Source organism: Lepeophtheirus salmonis, chromosome 1 (assembly GCF_016086655.4).
Source record: "Lepeophtheirus salmonis chromosome 1, UVic_Lsal_1.4, whole genome shotgun sequence".
In the NCBI taxonomy this organism is placed as follows: Eukaryota; Metazoa; Arthropoda; class Copepoda; order Siphonostomatoida; family Caligidae; genus Lepeophtheirus; species Lepeophtheirus salmonis.
This window is the reverse complement of record NC_052131.2, coordinates 44,673,035-44,689,064: the sequence shown is the minus strand read 5'-3', so window position 1 is coordinate 44,689,064 and position 16,030 is coordinate 44,673,035. Positions and strand designations below refer to the sequence as shown.

The window sequence follows — 16,030 nt, the reverse complement described above, 5'->3', positions numbered from 1 at the left end:
TTTTTAAGTGTATATGGCCTTTTCTTCATTTTTTTTTTCCACTGCACAGAGTGGGATTGGATCAGACAGAGTCCGATGTTCTAAAGTTACATATATATATTAATCTGCAGTGCAGGTTCAAAGCCGCCTACTCCTATGGGTGTGAGCTATATTTTTGTTATAGACTTGTTAAGATTTCACTATAATTAGTTGTGTATAAACAAAAGATGTAAATCTCATTTATTGTTCCATTAAAAAAATAATATAAGTTCATCTAAAAGAACAGCCATCAAACACAATGCGTCTGTCTTCATAAAACTTTTTATTATTTGATATCACAGTCTTTCTTTTAGCTTTTTTTGTTTCAAATATAGATTTTAGAAAGTAACAAACAACTATTAATATAATTATTATTATTTAATGATCTCCTAGTAGAATTGCCATTTTCCTAAGATTGAATCTTTGATGGCATCAACAAACTGTGCAGGGACCCAGTAAATCCAATATCTGGAAGCTTCTGTGGATCCTAATTGTAGGGCCATGATATGATACTCCTCATGACCCTCAATGGACTCTGAAATAACGTTTTTAATAGAGCTCATGGGAAGTTTCTCAGTTCTTTCCTTAGTTCCGATCCATAACTGATCCAACTCAATTTTAAAAGTGAGTCGTACTTTTCCACCATACTTATTGAGCATACCAGAGAGAGGAACGGAAGGGAGAAGGTCTTTAACGTCTTTAATTCCGACCATGACATCCTCTGGTTTCCCTTTATCAAGGATTTTTTTATGCATCTTGACCTTGGAGAGGGACTCTTCCTGGTTAGAAGAGGAGGTGGATGAAGAACTCTCAAGCTCATCCTTGGTAGGAGGAAAGAAAACGGCAACGACATCATCCAATGAGGATCCAATGATCATGACTTTGGACCCTTTGGAAACACCCAATTCCTTCAAAGACATTTCGTCTTTTGCAAGGCCTTTAATCATGACTTTCATCATGGGTGGAGGGATTTGAATAATGGACTCAAGATGTGACTTGAGCTCTCGGACTGTGTTCTCGGAGCCAAAAGAAATGTCGAATTTCTTCTTATTATAAATAATTTTGAAATCCACTTTCTCTCCCCTAAGTATGACAGAGTCTTTGTCAGACGCCTTACTCCCTGTTACCTTGCTCAGGCTCTCTTTCAGAATCTCTTCCTGAGACTTTCCAGTCTCACTACTCACCAAATTCGTCTCCATCTTTACCCAATAGTTACAATCAAGTCCTCCGAGACAGACTCACTTCACACAAAGCTTCCAACTAGTAACTGCCTACTCCTCTTGGATTGATTTCTATCAATTATAACAAGTTCCACATCAAGACAACATCAATATCAAATGCCAATGAATAGCGATTAATGATCAAGGGAAAGAGTTGAGCCAAGATGAAGGAAGCAGATGAGAGGAACAGTTAGCTAGGAGTCAAAAAAGGAGGCGGCAGGGGGAAATTTTCTACTTCTTCTCCCTTTTTTTGCTTTATCATCTCTCTCAGCTACCACAAATATATATTACATTAAAAATGTCAGTCTTTACCAATTATCTTTTCTTATTCTTCCCTTCTATTCCCTTCTACACCAATCCACAATCATCACAGAATGCTGACGTCAACTTCGGCAAACACACTCTACAAAACCTCTTTCTTTACTACTCACCAATATTTCCCCATTTCTTTAGCTATCTCACGATGCTGACCAATAGCCTGCTAATAAATAATAATAGCCTAGATCAAAATACTTAACGTTAATATCTTATATAATAGACCATAAAAATTACAAGACTAATGATATATTGATAAAACATTATAATTGATATAGTTATTCATTCTTGCCTTTACCTAGAGATATTACTAAGTAGCATGTAATGAATGATTTTCAATCACCATAAATTGCGGAATATTTGTACTTTGAATACTGAATAGTAAATACTAATGGGCTATTACCCATTATTAGTTACTAATTAGTATTGGGTGGTGTACCTAAATTTCTACAAAGTTGTGCAACCATATATTGACAGGAGATTCAAAGAGAAGGAAAGAGCGTGACGGCTGAGGAAAAGAACATGCTGAACACGTGGGTTAGTTCATAAATTTATAAGCTGATCACATTTTCTTATAGAACAAGCTCAATAAGTGTTGTCAACAATTAAATTATAACTTCATCATGGATGAGGAAGTGAACAAGAGAAAAGTTGCTGGGAATCTCTTTCAAATCCTTTCTTCAGATTATCTCATTCGTTTAAACATCTTGAATAAAAATCCCAAGTCTGAGGCCGAGCGAATTATTTCTATACTCGATAAAGGGTTAAGTGGACGTGCTAAGAAATGTCTGGAGATATGGAGCTCCAAGCAGGATATTTACATTGGATTCAAAGTCGTGGATCAAGTCACTACGAATAATATCGTCTTGGGACCCTATGCTGAGTTGGAAGCAGAGTCAAAAGAATTTCGCGATTTTTGGGGGTCTAATTGTAAGATTCGTAGGTTCTTGGATGGAACAATTAAGGAGACTATTGAAATTGAAAATCGCTCAGGACCCTCATATTTAATATTAGCGATAATTGAGCATTTACAAAGCGTACATTTCGCGAAAGTATCTATGTCAGCGTCCTTCTTTAATCTCTCGCCCTTTATACCTTCTATATATCAAACAAACGATTCTCTTAAAGAAGTACGCTCTACCTTCACGTCTTTAAGTCGTCTGTTACAAGATGAAGCTTCGACAGACTCACTTCCTATTCGTAAAATACGGTGCGTTTCATCATCTCTACATTTTGGTGGGGACTTGAGCAGATTCAATGTCCCTAAAAATATTCAAAATGCTGAACGAAAAACCATAAAAATGTCAAACAATATGATAGCAAATTACTTTGATTTAGAATCAATGTCCACAGATATTCCAAAAACTATAGAATGTATTCCTATCAAATTAGACATTACGAATAAAAGACATTTGAGTTCAGAATTGTTCTCTAAACTCAGCCTTGCATATTTAATTGATTTGCAAAGAAAACTGCTGAAAAGAGAAAAATCCATTAAATCTATCATTAAAGGCCCTGAGTTGATCCTTGCCTACAATGGATTTATGTGGAGGATTGGTGTTGAGGAGCCCACTAAGGCTAAAAACCAATCAGAGGGTGATATGAGGAGTTCAATTTATGAGTTTTTTTACAATATGAGCTTACGACATAACTGCTGGTCATCAACTGTTTGGGCCGTAAGGAAATGGATATCTAGCCGATTTCTGGATGGAGCTATTCCAGATGTTTCCCTTGATATAATTTTATCACATATTTTTCTAAACCCGATAGGATTGTTGCAAGCTCCTGCATCTGTTGAATCTGCATTTCTTCGCTTTCTTGACTATTTATCTTTTACGGACTTTCGAACAACGCCTATGATACTCAACTATGAAAATTGTTTGTCAAAAGAAAAATTAGGAATATTTGATAAGAACTTCACTTTGGAACGTGAGCGGCTACCTCCATTATGCTCCTTTACACTCTTTGATGATCAACACTTTTCTTTATATACATCTAAGGTCAATCAAAAAGATTTGATACGACTCACGAACTATGCTCGACAAACTTTGCACTCCTTCCTCATTAATGACTTTGTAGATTTATCGTCATATGAACGTGTTTGCGATAAGATTGACACTTCATCCTATGACATACTTATACATATTGATATATATATTCCAGTAGCAGGTTCTGTAAAGAATGAAAAACAAAATTCAAAGCATGAGTTAATCATACCTATCGTAGACTTTGATCCAATCCAATGTTATATTGGTTCTCTTCAAGCTTCCTATGGAGACATTGCTCGATTTTACTTTTCAAAATCTTATCCTCATCTTATAGGTGTTAAATTGAATAAGGAATGTTTATATAAAGTTTCTAAGTCCATGATGAGACCTCATGGTAAAAGGCTTAAGACGGAGAATGAGCTTGTTCCCAATGTCGATGCCATGTTGGATGATTTAAGGATTATGGGGAGAGGAATCGTAAAAGAAATCGACTTAGTCAATGTATCTATATAGAAATATAGTTTTGTGATTAATTACCCTGCGTCGTTTTTTGTTTTTTTTTTGTTTATAAGACATTAGTTATAAATTTATGTCAGTACAATCAATAATTATTATTCATCTACATAATGAAAAGTTAAATAATCATTGGCCTTTTCCATATTTCATCTGAATCACAAAAAAATTACAAATAGTTATTGTTAATAGTCAATATTAAGAATGATTGTGGGTGAAAATTAGGATCAGTAAAGCATTTAACTATCCTCCATAGCACACCTACGTTCATTAATGAAACATTTAACTACTTAGAATAGGCCAAACATACATTCTATCACTTTTTAATATCATTTTTGCTACTCTCATAGACTTTTTAGATCCAAATGAAGAAGAAGAAAAAATACCTTTTTTTAACAGATCCCAGAAATTGATTTTTATAAAACGGAAAGGAATTATTTTATACAAAATTAAGGATATTATACTTAAAATGTTATGTATTTAAAAATACACTACGACTATTATAGAAATTCGATCCAATTTTTATTAGTGTCTTATTGTAATATATAATATTGTTATGAAAATTTAATAGTATAAAGGCAATATTCTCTGGATAATATTCATAGGAATAAATTATCTCTGATGATTCTATCATAACATGCAATACGACCGGATGTGACGTCAAAAGAACTAAATGTTGCAATTTCTTTAAATATTATTTAATTAAGTCAATTGCATTAACAATAAACAAAATTCCTTGCTTTTATTTAAAAATGAGGAATTTAATTTTCAAAGACTAAGAAGGAACATTAAACTGTTTTTAGTGAAATATTTATTCTATGAAGACTTTAAATTTTTTATATAAGGCTTTACTTATAAATACACATTTAAACCTGTGAAGGATATATTATAAATTCTTTAAGTATTAGAATTTGGCAATAAATGGTGTTACCTTGGATACCATATCCAAATCAATATTATCTAGTCGCATTAAAACGATGCTTACAAGGATTTGATATTGAATGAATATTATAATAAAACTTTACAAAATGATTGTATTTAAAACATCATCACTATAATTGTGCAACCTTTTCTTGGTTTAAATAAAAGTTACAGTTTATTCTTATACAAATATACATCATTAACTGAGATACGTTAAATTGATAAATTCAGACGAGGAATAAAGAAAGTAGAAAAATGGTTGAGGTTGTGTGATACAGTTAATTCAAGTCTATGATTTATAAAGTGTCAATAAATGTTCTTTATTTAACAAATAACAACCACTACTCACTTAAATTTATTGTCCGATCATATCATTATCAGTGATAAGTTGGCAGTTATTGTCTCTTTCTATTATTGTATAATTGATATTTCATTGTTAAGCTGGGGAAAATTATAATATTTATATAATTTAATATACCAATTTTATCATTTGAGTTAGTTTATAAATCGGGCATTAACGATTTTGAGTTCCATTACTCTGGCAGAGTTTGTAAGCTAAGTCCCAATCATGGAGGAATTTGCTAAGAAAAAAGGTAAAGAAGGAACGAGAGGTGCAAAACAGATCGTGAAGGAAAACGCGGAAACAATCCAATTTTACCGAAACATAATCCTGGGTTCAAATGGAATTTACTTCCTCGCAATGACACTTCTCGGAGCGAGCTATGGTTACACTGAAATCCTAATGTTTCTTTGTAGTGCCATCCTCTACAGCGTTGGTTATCAGTTTTTTTCTTACTTCGGCTTCCCTTCTTATGATGACTCAGGCGTTCTTTTGGACACGGGTCTAGACTTAAATATAACTTCAGGAGTTTCTGAACATGTAAAGGACTTAATTATTCTTGTGGGCTTTACTCAAGTGCTGTCCCTCATGTCCAATTACTTTTGGCTCCTCCTCCTCTTTATTCCAGGAAGAGGCGTTTGGATGCTGTGGAAAAGTGTCTTAAGTCCATGGTTATTTGCTTCCGCTCCCGAGAATGAATCCCCTACTCCTGACTCAAAGAAGGCAAAAAAGATGGAAAGGAAAATGAAGCGTATGCAAGTCAGATGATGCAAGTCTTTAATGAAACCTTGAATCATTTATAGTTTCTTTAATTTTTTCTATCTGGCTGGTTTTGTTGAATGTTTTATTTGTTCTTTTATTTATTTTTAACCTAGTTTTGACTGAGTCTTAGTCATTCAGTCACCATGATATACTAATTAATTATAATATTAATATGGATCTAACTAGGTATTAAAGCGGCTGTTAAAAGGCCATTAATATTTAATAGAGATATATAATATGTATATTGATTAATTATATATATATATGAATACAAACATTAAGAATAAACATTCACGTGAGGTAGTTAGAGCAACGATCTTTGTTTAATTGTTGTACATACTTATTTTACTAAAGGCCTTTTGTTCGGCTTCTATGACAAGTTTATTAATTTCAGAAGCTGTGTAACCAATAAGTTGCTTTAGGTCACAAACAAATTTATACACGAACCTCTTGTTCTGCACTTTACAAATCATATCTCCATCGTAGTAATAGCGAAGGGCACGAGATAACTTTTCATAATTCATGTTCGGCTTATTTTTACGAACTCCCCAGAGTTGAGCTACCATCTCGGGGTCATTGAGTTTGAATTCTCCCTCCTCACCAATCCAATGAATGACTTCACGATGCTCTTTTTCCGTAAGGAGTTCAAGAAGGAACTGCCATAATTGTACCTGACCATTGTTTCCTGTCCTATTTCCTGGACTGGTTTCACTCATGACTGTAAATTTGGCGGTGCCAAGTTTAATGGGAGCCTTTTTATGCGTTTTTCGGGTCATGGCAGAAGAAGAACCGATGGAATAACGAGGTTCTTTGTTTTTTTGAACAACTGCGACAAATTTACATTTTTTTAAAAGTTCTAAATGCGTCCATAGTAAATCATTTGGATCCACAATGACTTTTGATTTGAATTCGTCATGCGACAGACTGCAAAGCCTTTTCCCAGTGATGTTCCAATCCTCTAGCATGAGAGAGGCTCTACTAAACTCAATTTTAGCCCATTTTGCCCAATGAGCGACATGAGTAGGAGTCCATAGGAGTGGATCCATAGGGATATTCAGTCTTTCTTGCTCTTTACGAAAGGAGGAACAAACGACCCATCGAGTTACGCTTTCATTCGATGGTTCCTCCTGAGTGATTGCATTGGAGGAAGTAGGAGGAACAGGTGGAGGAGGAGGTGGGGGTGGCATGGTATCTGAGCCCAATTCCACATTGAGTGAATCTTCGTCTGTCTCATTGAGAATTTCATCAGAGGGTTTCAGGACATCCACAATGTTGATTTTCTTGACTCCATCCTCGTCTACTTTGATTTCAACGTTGATTTGAACCAAACCTTCCCCTTGAACACAATGATCTACGAGAGAAGACTCTGCTGGAAGGCTTTGAGAGTCTTGGAGCCAAAAGTCATAGTCAGATAAATCTGTTCCATCCAATCGCTGTTCCAGAGTTCGGCGGAGATTAACGAGAGGCTCTCGAATATCAATCAACTGGGCTATTATCCCTTCCTCATTCCCAACACTCCCCATTGAGCCAGATCCAGCTAAAAATTCCTCGTCACTCATTAAATAGTTTGTAGGATTTACCGCAATCCACAATAATTTCAATTGATCTAAATAAAATAGTAAATTAAATTTTAAAAATTATTTATTAAAAAGTAAAAACTAAACTAGTAAGTAGTAGTAACTAGTAAGTAATCTGAATCTTAAAAATTCTTCGTATATTGAATATTGACTCTTGTACACGCGAGGTTCTAAATATTATTATAAGATTTTGTTTACATATAGCAGCTATACGTAATAACAAAACAAATATGACGTACATTGTCTATATTTAAACAAGTACGTCATTAATATGTATTCATTTCTTTTATTTAAAAATTATTGTTAAAATATACAATTAAATAATATTATGAAAGGTTCTGTCATATATTTTTTCTAGGTGGCTGTGGATGAAAAGAGAGAATGAAATGTGAAATCACAAATCATCTGATCTTGTTTGGTGTGGAGAGTGTAGCAGCCGCTGGAGATATTATTTAATATTTGATAATGTTGAGTTTACGAATTGCTGGTCGAAAAAGGATACCTTCAAGAGCATATCCTGTTCGAATTCTTCCCTCATCCACATCAACCTGCCTGTCTCAAATTCATGGCTCTGAGTTGTATCCAATACTCGATAAAAGAGGATCCCTTCAAACTGGAAAAGTAGAATGGACCATCCATCATTATATTTACACTCATGATTTATTTACTTATTTATTAGGTTCTAAGTCTGCGTTTCTTCTCAAGTGATGCTCCAGATGTGCCTCATATCAAGGTTACACTCCCAGCCTTATCTCCCACAATGGAAGTCGGTACGATTGTGAGTTGGGAGAAAAAGGAGGGAGATCAACTTTCTGAGGGGGATCTACTCTGCGAAATTGAAACGGATAAGGCCACAATGGGATTTGAAACACCTGAAGAAGGATATCTCGCTAAAGTATTACTCCCTGCTGGCTCAAAAGATGTGCCCATTGGCCGTTTACTCTGCGTTATTGTGGAGGATGAGAGCAATGTTGAGAAGTTTAAAGGCAACTCAAACATTAGTCACTAATTCACTCATATCACTATATGATATATATCCAACATTATTTGATAATAATATCTATTTTATAAAAGCATTTTAATACATTTATTACAGATTTTGTGGACGATGGATCCTCAAATTTGAGTTCAGCCCCTCCACCATCGTCATCAAAGCCTACATCTCATACTCCAGTAGCTGATTCAACTCCACCTCCTCCCGCACGTTCTTTAGAATCTCAGGCTCCTCTTCCTATATCAGTACCCAAAGTATATTCTACTTCGAACCAATCTGGCTCAAAACGACCTTTTGCATCCCCAGCTGCAAAAAGAATTGCAATGGAAAAGAGTATAGATATATCTCAAATTTCATCAGGGTCTGGAATGGATGGAATGATTGTTGCTGCAGATGTTGAAGCTTTTAAACCCATAGGAGGAGCCGTATCATCCGGACATTCGTCTGGATTGCTATCTCAAGGATCTTACACAGATGCTGAACTTACGACAATGCGAAGAACGATTGCAAAACGGCTCCAATCGTCCAAGCATGAAATCCCTCATTATTATTTGAGTGTTGAAATTACAATGGATTCCGTTATGTCTTTGAGGAAGGAAATTAACACGAAATACGATAAAGAGGGAATTAAGCTAAGTATTAATGACTTCATTATCAAAGCAACTGCTCTTGCTAGTCGACGTGTGCCTACAGTTAATTCTGCTTGGATGGGAGACTTTATTCGAGAATATCATAGCTGTGATGTATCTGTAGCAGTGGATACTGGCTCTGGTCTTATCACTCCCATTATCTCCTCTGCTGAAACTAAAGGTTTAGCTGAAATTAGTGAATCCATCAAGGAAATGGCAGGGCGTGCTAAAGAAGGGAAACTTCAGCCCCACGAATTCATGGGTGGCACAATTACTGTCTCAAATCTAGGAATGTTCGGAATTAGTAACTTTACTGCCATTATCAATCCTCCACAATCTTGCATTCTAGCAGTTGGAGGAACTACTCAAAAAGCAATGGCTAAGTCTGATGGAACTCTTGGAAGTACTAATGTAATGAAAGTCACTCTCTCCTGTGATCATAGAGTTGTCGATGGAGCAGTTGGTGCTCAATGGTTGCAGCACTTTAAAAAATTTATTGAGAATCCCACCTCTATGTTGCTCTAGAAATTATATATTATTTTATTTGTTTGTATCATGAAATCTTATTTTCATTTTTTTTTCTTTTTTGAAAAAAAGAATGACTACTATTCTAGTCGTCTTGTAAGAAAATTTTTCATCCTTTAAATGATTATAATTACTATTATGAATGATATAATTAATGAACCACTTTATAATATGCAATCCCTTGAAACCGAAACCAAATAAAGTTTATAATTAATAATGGAATAAGTATATTTTACGAATTATGTCCGAATAACAAATTTATGGTCGATTTGCACAACTTTTTGTTCTCTAACAAAGGTAAAAGTCACCAATAAAAGAACTAGAACTAAAATGAGTAATTAATAAACCTTATTACCCATTTTTAAAAGAATGTCTTGCCATGAACATGGCTAAACTAATTTCTTCTTATAAGTTATTACATAAGGAGTTTGTTTTGGATTTTTAAATAAGTATTGCATTACGTACGATATTAAGATTAATAAAGATCTCAATTAATTATATACCAGAAGGGATTGAAAAAACACTGAAATAAAAGTTGCGTGATTTAAAGATATCGACTCCAGTCCCAGTTACTTCTAGTTTCATATTGATTTGTAATAACTAATAGTAATATATATAATAAAAACGTATACACGTAGCTAGATTAGTTTTTTTATATTTCATACACATATGTGGCGAATACCTAGCTCATAAATCTAAATGCCATAGAGATATATATGGATTCGTGTCATTGTTATTTAGAAATTACAAAAATATATTCCTAAACTGATTTTATATTTAGTTGACGGATGTGAAGAAGTATGGAAAAGCCAAATTCCTTGGGATTTTTAGTCATATTCAATGAGGTATTTTTAATATTATAGGGTAATAATAAGTATGTATATGACGTACAAGACTGTACAAAATAATATAATTTAGTTGGATTGGTCTGAGCCATGGTTATTTGGTGTCATTTTATTTTATATCTTCCTTGGAGGGCTCATTTACAAGTATCGCTACGAGAATGGAGTTCAGCTCTTTGTTTTTGTTATATCTTGTAAGATTTTTTAAATTTAGATTCAAACTTTTCTAAAAGTTTTGTACTAATTTTATTTAGTGATCGTTGTCTACGTCTCCGAGGATATCAATGAGTATCTTGCCAAGAATCACAAGTATATAATTATAAATCTCTTCTAATTAATATAACGTCTTTCTTTTTTGTTATTATTGTTCATAGATTATTTACAAAGAATCAGTACTTTGATAGTTCTGGAACTTTTATTTCCATATCCATGTCCTTGCCTCTGCTCTTTTTTTGTGGTTGCATATTGGTAAGTCCCATAACTCAAGAGGGAAATTGCTAATCTAAACTTTATTCTGACAAGCTACGAGAGATTATAAATTATTATATTATGTACCTATTTATATTATTGTTATATTTATTTATAGTCCAATTGGTTGGTTCTCTCCTCAAGACTCTTCACCAAAGTCAAAATCCTAGAATTAAAGAACAAAGAACACAAGAATTAGCATCAAATTTTCCTTTATTTCCCCATCTGTTCATAATAATAAAATAAATACATAGACAAACAAGAGTCTAAATCAAACTATTCGGATTGATTAATTGATTACAATCATAAGTGGAGATTAAAGTTATTTTTTTTAAACTTAAAAAAATACATAAGTAAATTAATTACATAAGTGTTAATAATATCATGAGGAAGGAATATTTAGCTGCCGATCCCATCTCCAAATCGTTCCGTCATCACATGCACAAATACACACATTCCCATCTCGACTAAACGAAGTTTGGCGAACGGCAACATTGCACTTAGGATGAGAAAGTACAACGTACTTTGTATCTTTAGGATCTTCCACATCTAAATCCCAAATATATGTCCTACCCATTTGATTACCTAGAGCTAGAAGCTTTTGTCCCTTATCCAAGGCAAAGCGAATGAACCATATTTCATTGTCTTTGTAGTTGAGCTTATGAATAACTGTTGCCTTGTTTTCTCCAGGTTTTATCCTTGCTTCATGAAGAAGACCAGGTTTCCAACAAACAATCATGTTTTCACAGGATTTAGAAAGAATAAAGTCTCCAAACCATTGACAGCAGTCCACATAATTACGGTGAATGTCCCTTGTAGAAAATTCTGGAAAGTGACAAAGTTCAGTGGGGAAGGGTTTTTTGGTCGTAGTAGAGTTATGAATATAGGAACATGAAATCGCCTCTTTAATCTTATCTGTATCAAAGTCCCAGAGTTTCAAGGAATGATCCATTCCACAAGAAAGGATTTTAGTACCATTCATATTAAAGTCCACACTCAGAACTTCATCCCTATGTCCTTCAACACCACCAAAAATAGCTATGCAGTGATCTGTTTTTATATTCCATAGTCTCATGTTGTGATCCTTTGAGACAGAGAGTAATAAATTAGGATCCAAAGGATGAAATTTAAGTTCATTGATGCATTGTCCATGACCTGTATAGTGTTTAGTACATGCCATATTGGAAAGGTTAAATACTCTTATGATCCCCCGAGATCCAGCTGCAACAAGAATAGGCTTTCCATTATCATTACTGTAAGACCAAGCACAAGTATAAAAATTTTCATCTGAGTCCGGATCCACATAGCATTGTAGGAGTTTACAATCTCCATTCGAGAGGGCCTCATATACAGTAACTCGATTATTACCCGTTGTGGCAAAAACCTTGGGGGATGAGAGATGATGATTGACGACAATGCCAAAGATAGGTTGTCCGTGATCCTCTTTCCAGAATCCAGTACATTTGAAATTAAGATTAGGATGCTTCGAGCCGGTCGTCAGTGTTGCTCCAAGGAAAGACTTTTTCCTTCTCTCAACTTTCCGAAAGTATGGAGTACGTTTATTTTGACTAATAAGTAAAAGTTGCAAAAAATAAGAGTAAATATTATCAAGGATGATCCGGTGCGAATATAATGAAAATGACTCCTTTTTACCTATTGTATGGCTGCCGGAGAGGCTTCATGGGTTGTCTATGATTTGAGGATGAGGAGGAGTCCTCCTCGTCATAATCATCATCAGCGTTTCCGCTATCCATTCTAATAATATATATTTTTATACCATATAAGTATATGAACTCTTAGTCAAAGCAATAAATGATTTTGCAACAATAATAACCTTCCCGTCTTTGTTTTATTTACATACTGCATAAATATTTATATTTTTGCAAACAGAGTTACCAAAAGAGTTAGCAACTAAGGAGTACATGAGTATCAATAAATGATAAATATTAAATAGTAGCTAGACATTAATTAAGTCCGTGTGAGGAGGATTCATGGGAACATTCGACTTGAAATGGTTTGCCTTGTATGATTTGTTATATTTTCCTCTCCTCTCGTTATTGCCTTGCACTCTTTTTACTTGGAACATTTTTCGTCTTGATACTTTTTTCCCTTGGATAATGACAAAGGACTACTTCTTCTTAGCTTGTAAGACGGATTTATACCGTTGTACTCCAGCTTTGAGAAATTTGAAACAAAAAGGTAAACAAGCTTGGCTATCGCAATTATTCGATTATTCGAATCTTAATCTGGGACTACTAAAGGGGGGCTTACTACTTCTTTTTGACCTACAAATCCTATAGACCCTAGTAGGTACGACTTTGAATTCCATTACACAGCTGTTAGCAGAAGGAGGGAGGTGAGAGAAGTGAGGATTTGGAAAGAAATTTCATTCATAGTAACTTGGATGGATCTCTCCTACGTAGCAATCGGATTTATCGATCCGCATCCTTCCTGTTCCTAGAAATATCCAATTCGCTCGTCTTCTGATACTCTCTTCAAGGGATATCGAATATTAACAATATTGAACAAGTGCTTCATTTGGTGGATCTCATCTCCCTTAATGGAAGGATCGTTCATTGTGCAGGTGCATCTTCATATGAAGGTATGTGATAGTGACTTCTGATCTCATTAATCATTGTCCTTATACATAAATTCCTTCAGATCTTCTACTGAATCATCGTATACTTCTATATATATGGACTAAGGAGGTCCATTAAACAACAGAATAATCGACTGAAAGACCCAGTGAGGAACCGAGAGAGTTCTTATCCTCCATCCAAAAGTCCTTCTTTGAAATTATTGAAAGTCAACTCTGCTTTGTATCCTACTCTAAGAAAACTATTTCATTAATGAGAGTCGTTCAGTGTCCTTAATTTATTGTATATTATGCAGATAAGACTCATTGCAATAAAATTTATATCAATTCCATTTATAAGTTGGACTTTGTGATATACGGTCTATATGGATAATTATACAACCTGGAAACTTCAATCTTATGGCTGAATTCTTTATTACTACTGAGTCTCTTTTGTTATTGGAAAACAAGTACAAGATAATTCTAGACTCGTAAAGATAACGTGCTTCTCTTTGCTCGATATTTTGGTCTACAAAGCATATTCTATTCTGATATTACATATAAATAGTTATTTGGAAATGGAGAGTTCCAAAAAAGAAATAATTCCCGAATGAATTACTCAGTGAGGAACAAAGAGTTAACATTTCTGATCCACAGCTCCTTCGTTGAAACTCTTGAAGCCTGTTCTTTCCAAAGTCGACTTTTTTTTTGGCTCCTATATTTCATTGTTAAGAATCCTTAAGTTTTCTTGATGTATATAAGGTAGAAATCCCTTGGGAAAAAAGTAGAAGTCAATCCTTAGACTCTTAATCAAGGTTGTGCCCGGTTCAGGTTCTATCAGTCCCGGTGTCAGATCTTTCATTTCAACAGTTTCGTTTCTTTTTTATACAAGCTCAGTTTGGTAACAGGCACTTAAAACTAGAGGCGTCGCTAGAAACTTAAGGCCCAGGAAATAATATTAGATACAAACAGCTACATTATACTCAGAGTGCGTAGTACCCCCAAGTTCCAACCGGGGCGCAGGAAATTTAGTTTACCTGAGACAATGGTTTTCTAAGTGGGTGACGTGAGGTAAGGCTAGGGGTGGGGGGGCGCAGGATGATGGAGAATTGAGTATTGCTTTCAGTCTATACATACATAGTTAGAGACTATAGCACACATGTTTCATATATAGGGGGCCTCAGCTAAAAATGTATTAGTGTATGGGCGCCTAGGCATATTAAAGTTTGGGAAACCCTGGCTTAAGAAATATTATAGGGCCCCGATAAGCTTAGTAGCGGACCTGGATCCATAATCTATCCCGCCCTTAGTAAAGCATCTTCTAGGATTTGTCAAAGTCAACAAAATTTGTTGAGTTTTGGTCGCAGAGAATATCATATTGTAAAGCTGACTAGCATATAACCAATATCAGCAGTATAAAAGTAGTTTCGATGAGATCTCGTTCTTCGCCAGAAAATTCAACATCTTGAGTTCTTGATTTCTAAGAAATCAAAAAGATCGTGCATTTGCAATCTTTAATTTTGAAAAACTTAATAATGGAAGAGGCTATGTATGTAGATATATAAAACAATAGATTGGCTCGAGATTCTTCCATAGTGAAACTATAATTAGAAAAACTGAAAATAAATATATGTATTTGGAACAATTGGATCAGTACTTGATGTTTTTATTTTCACATTTATGCTTATTACTTGATTTTAATTTAATATTCTTAAGTTTCTATTATAAATTCATTTCTTTATTTATTAAAAATATTGATTTTAACATAATTATAGACAATTTAGACAATGTTGTTTTTACCCTATCCTTTTTTCTAACTGGATAGACTATGGGTAGATGAAGAGGAATGATTTCCATTATTTGAATTAAAACCTGGTATAACTGTTATAAATTATACAAAGTTGACAATTTCCAAATCTTGTGGTTCAAGAAGAGATTCAAAAAGATAAACATGGCTGTTAGAGTCACATAAGTCATCGACTTCACCATTACTTGCCTTCTCGTTAAAATACTTAATGGGCAATTTATTATTATGTATCGAAAACGAATACCTATTAAAATTTTAACAAATAAATTCATTTCAAGATGTAACAACTACTATTTAAACAAAAGATAATTACTATGGTAGATATAAAGTTAATACCATAATCCTAAAATGAAGCAAGAGGAATGGGGATTATGTTTTTAAACTTAAATTTCAAGGGATAAGCCAAACGAATTTGTAGCTAGTAAAGTGAAAATAAGATTTGAACATTTGAATTTATCTTTTTTTTTGTCTCATTTGTCCTTCCCTCACGCATTTAGAAATATTTATTAATCTATATTAATACAGACTATTTTGTG

General features: G+C 34.1%; 7 protein-coding genes and 1 long non-coding RNA gene across 9 annotated transcripts; 5 read left to right on the top strand and 3 right to left on the bottom strand.

Annotated features, from left to right (window-relative positions):
- Window positions 1-185: 185 nt before the first annotated feature.
- On the bottom strand, window positions 186-1,526 carry LOC121131515 (ubiquitin domain-containing protein UBFD1). Its single transcript, XM_040726943.2, has one exon. The coding sequence runs from the start codon at window positions 1,215-1,217 to the stop codon at window positions 408-410; it is 810 nt and encodes a 269-aa protein (XP_040582877.1). The 5' UTR covers window positions 1,218-1,526; the 3' UTR covers window positions 186-407.
- Window positions 1,527-1,695: 169 nt separating this feature from the next.
- Mat89Ba (nucleolar protein 6 Mat89Ba) lies at window positions 1,696-4,168 on the top strand. Its single transcript, XM_040726905.2, has one exon. The coding sequence runs from the start codon at window positions 2,177-2,179 to the stop codon at window positions 4,052-4,054; it is 1,878 nt and encodes a 625-aa protein (XP_040582839.1). The 5' UTR covers window positions 1,696-2,176; the 3' UTR covers window positions 4,055-4,168.
- A 1,238-nt stretch (window positions 4,169-5,406) lies between these two features.
- Window positions 5,407-6,300, top strand: LOC121131524 (transmembrane protein 208). Its single transcript, XM_040726951.2, has one exon. The coding sequence runs from the start codon at window positions 5,544-5,546 to the stop codon at window positions 6,081-6,083; it is 540 nt and encodes a 179-aa protein (XP_040582885.1). The 5' UTR covers window positions 5,407-5,543; the 3' UTR covers window positions 6,084-6,300.
- Window positions 6,290-7,847, bottom strand: Ets97D (DNA-binding protein Ets97D). The gene is made up of 2 exons (XM_040726915.2): window positions 7,742-7,847; window positions 6,290-7,683 (listed from the first exon to the last, which is right to left on the bottom strand). The coding sequence occupies exon 2, from the start codon at window positions 7,634-7,636 to the stop codon at window positions 6,401-6,403; it is 1,236 nt and encodes a 411-aa protein (XP_040582849.1). The 5' UTR covers window positions 7,637-7,683; window positions 7,742-7,847; the 3' UTR covers window positions 6,290-6,400.
- An 83-nt stretch (window positions 7,848-7,930) lies between these two features.
- Window positions 7,931-10,019, top strand: muc (dihydrolipoamide S-acetyltransferase muc). The gene is made up of 3 exons (XM_040726859.2): window positions 7,931-8,275; window positions 8,334-8,640; window positions 8,751-10,019. Exons 1-3 carry the CDS (start codon window positions 8,120-8,122, stop codon window positions 9,800-9,802), a joined length of 1,515 nt encoding a protein of 504 aa, XP_040582793.1. The 5' UTR covers window positions 7,931-8,119; the 3' UTR covers window positions 9,803-10,019.
- A 414-nt stretch (window positions 10,020-10,433) lies between these two features.
- On the top strand, window positions 10,434-11,391 carry Tmem18 (transmembrane protein 18). 2 transcript variants are annotated; one of them, XM_071893884.1, is made up of 5 exons: window positions 10,434-10,647; window positions 10,721-10,838; window positions 10,899-10,953; window positions 11,019-11,047; window positions 11,231-11,391. In XM_071893884.1, the coding sequence occupies exons 1-5, from the start codon at window positions 10,603-10,605 to the stop codon at window positions 11,356-11,358; spliced, it is 375 nt and encodes a 124-aa protein (XP_071749985.1). In that variant the 5' UTR covers window positions 10,434-10,602; the 3' UTR covers window positions 11,359-11,391. The 2 variants fall into 2 exon arrangements, with proteins under 2 accessions (XP_071749985.1, XP_040582803.1); XM_040726869.2 differs by having other exon boundaries at window positions 10,443-10,647; window positions 11,019-11,112.
- Window positions 11,308-13,024, bottom strand: LOC121131415 (polycomb protein eed). The gene is made up of 2 exons (XM_040726865.2): window positions 12,766-13,024; window positions 11,308-12,680 (listed from the first exon to the last, which is right to left on the bottom strand). Exons 1-2 carry the CDS (start codon window positions 12,864-12,866, stop codon window positions 11,495-11,497), a joined length of 1,287 nt encoding a protein of 428 aa, XP_040582799.1. The 5' UTR covers window positions 12,867-13,024; the 3' UTR covers window positions 11,308-11,494.
- A 548-nt stretch (window positions 13,025-13,572) lies between these two features.
- On the top strand, window positions 13,573-14,103 carry LOC121131434 (uncharacterized). The gene is made up of 2 exons (XR_005869057.2): window positions 13,573-13,714; window positions 13,774-14,103. It is a non-coding gene; the product is annotated as an uncharacterized lncRNA (long non-coding RNA).
- Window positions 14,104-16,030: the final 1,927 nt, after the last annotated feature.

What these genes read in the sequence shown, in the direction of transcription:
- LOC121131515 (XM_040726943.2), bottom strand. Translation starts at nt 1,217, where the DNA reads ATGGAGACGAATTTGGTGAGTAGTGAGACTGGAAAGTCTCAGGAAGAG.
- Mat89Ba (XM_040726905.2), top strand. Translation starts at nt 2,177, where the DNA reads ATGGATGAGGAAGTGAACAAGAGAAAAGTTGCTGGGAATCTCTTTCAA.
- LOC121131524 (XM_040726951.2), top strand. Translation starts at nt 5,544, where the DNA reads ATGGAGGAATTTGCTAAGAAAAAAGGTAAAGAAGGAACGAGAGGTGCA.
- Ets97D (XM_040726915.2), bottom strand. Translation starts at nt 7,636, where the DNA reads ATGAGTGACGAGGAATTTTTAGCTGGATCTGGCTCAATGGGGAGTGTT.
- muc (XM_040726859.2), top strand. Translation starts at nt 8,120, where the DNA reads ATGTTGAGTTTACGAATTGCTGGTCGAAAAAGGATACCTTCAAGAGCA. An exon ending in GATCCCTTCAAACTGGAAAA is followed by an intron (nt 8,276 to 8,333) that starts GTAGAATGGACC and finishes CTTATTTATTAG; the next exon opens with GTTCTAAGTCTGCGTTTCTT. An exon ending in CAATGTTGAGAAGTTTAAAG is followed by an intron (nt 8,641 to 8,750) that starts GCAACTCAAACA and finishes CATTTATTACAG; the next exon opens with ATTTTGTGGACGATGGATCC.
- Tmem18 (XM_040726869.2), top strand. Translation starts at nt 10,603, where the DNA reads ATGGAAAAGCCAAATTCCTTGGGATTTTTAGTCATATTCAATGAG. An exon ending in TTTTAGTCATATTCAATGAG is followed by an intron (nt 10,648 to 10,720) that starts GTATTTTTAATA and finishes AATATAATTTAG; the next exon opens with TTGGATTGGTCTGAGCCATG. An exon ending in TTTTTTGTGGTTGCATATTG is followed by an intron (nt 11,113 to 11,230) that starts GTAAGTCCCATA and finishes ATTTATTTATAG; the next exon opens with TCCAATTGGTTGGTTCTCTC.
- LOC121131415 (XM_040726865.2), bottom strand. Translation starts at nt 12,866, where the DNA reads ATGGATAGCGGAAACGCTGATGATGATTATGACGAGGAGGACTCCTCC. An exon ending in CTCCGGCAGCCATACAATAG is followed by an intron (nt 12,681 to 12,765) that starts GTAAAAAGGAGT and finishes TTTACTTATTAG; the next exon opens with TCAAAATAAACGTACTCCAT.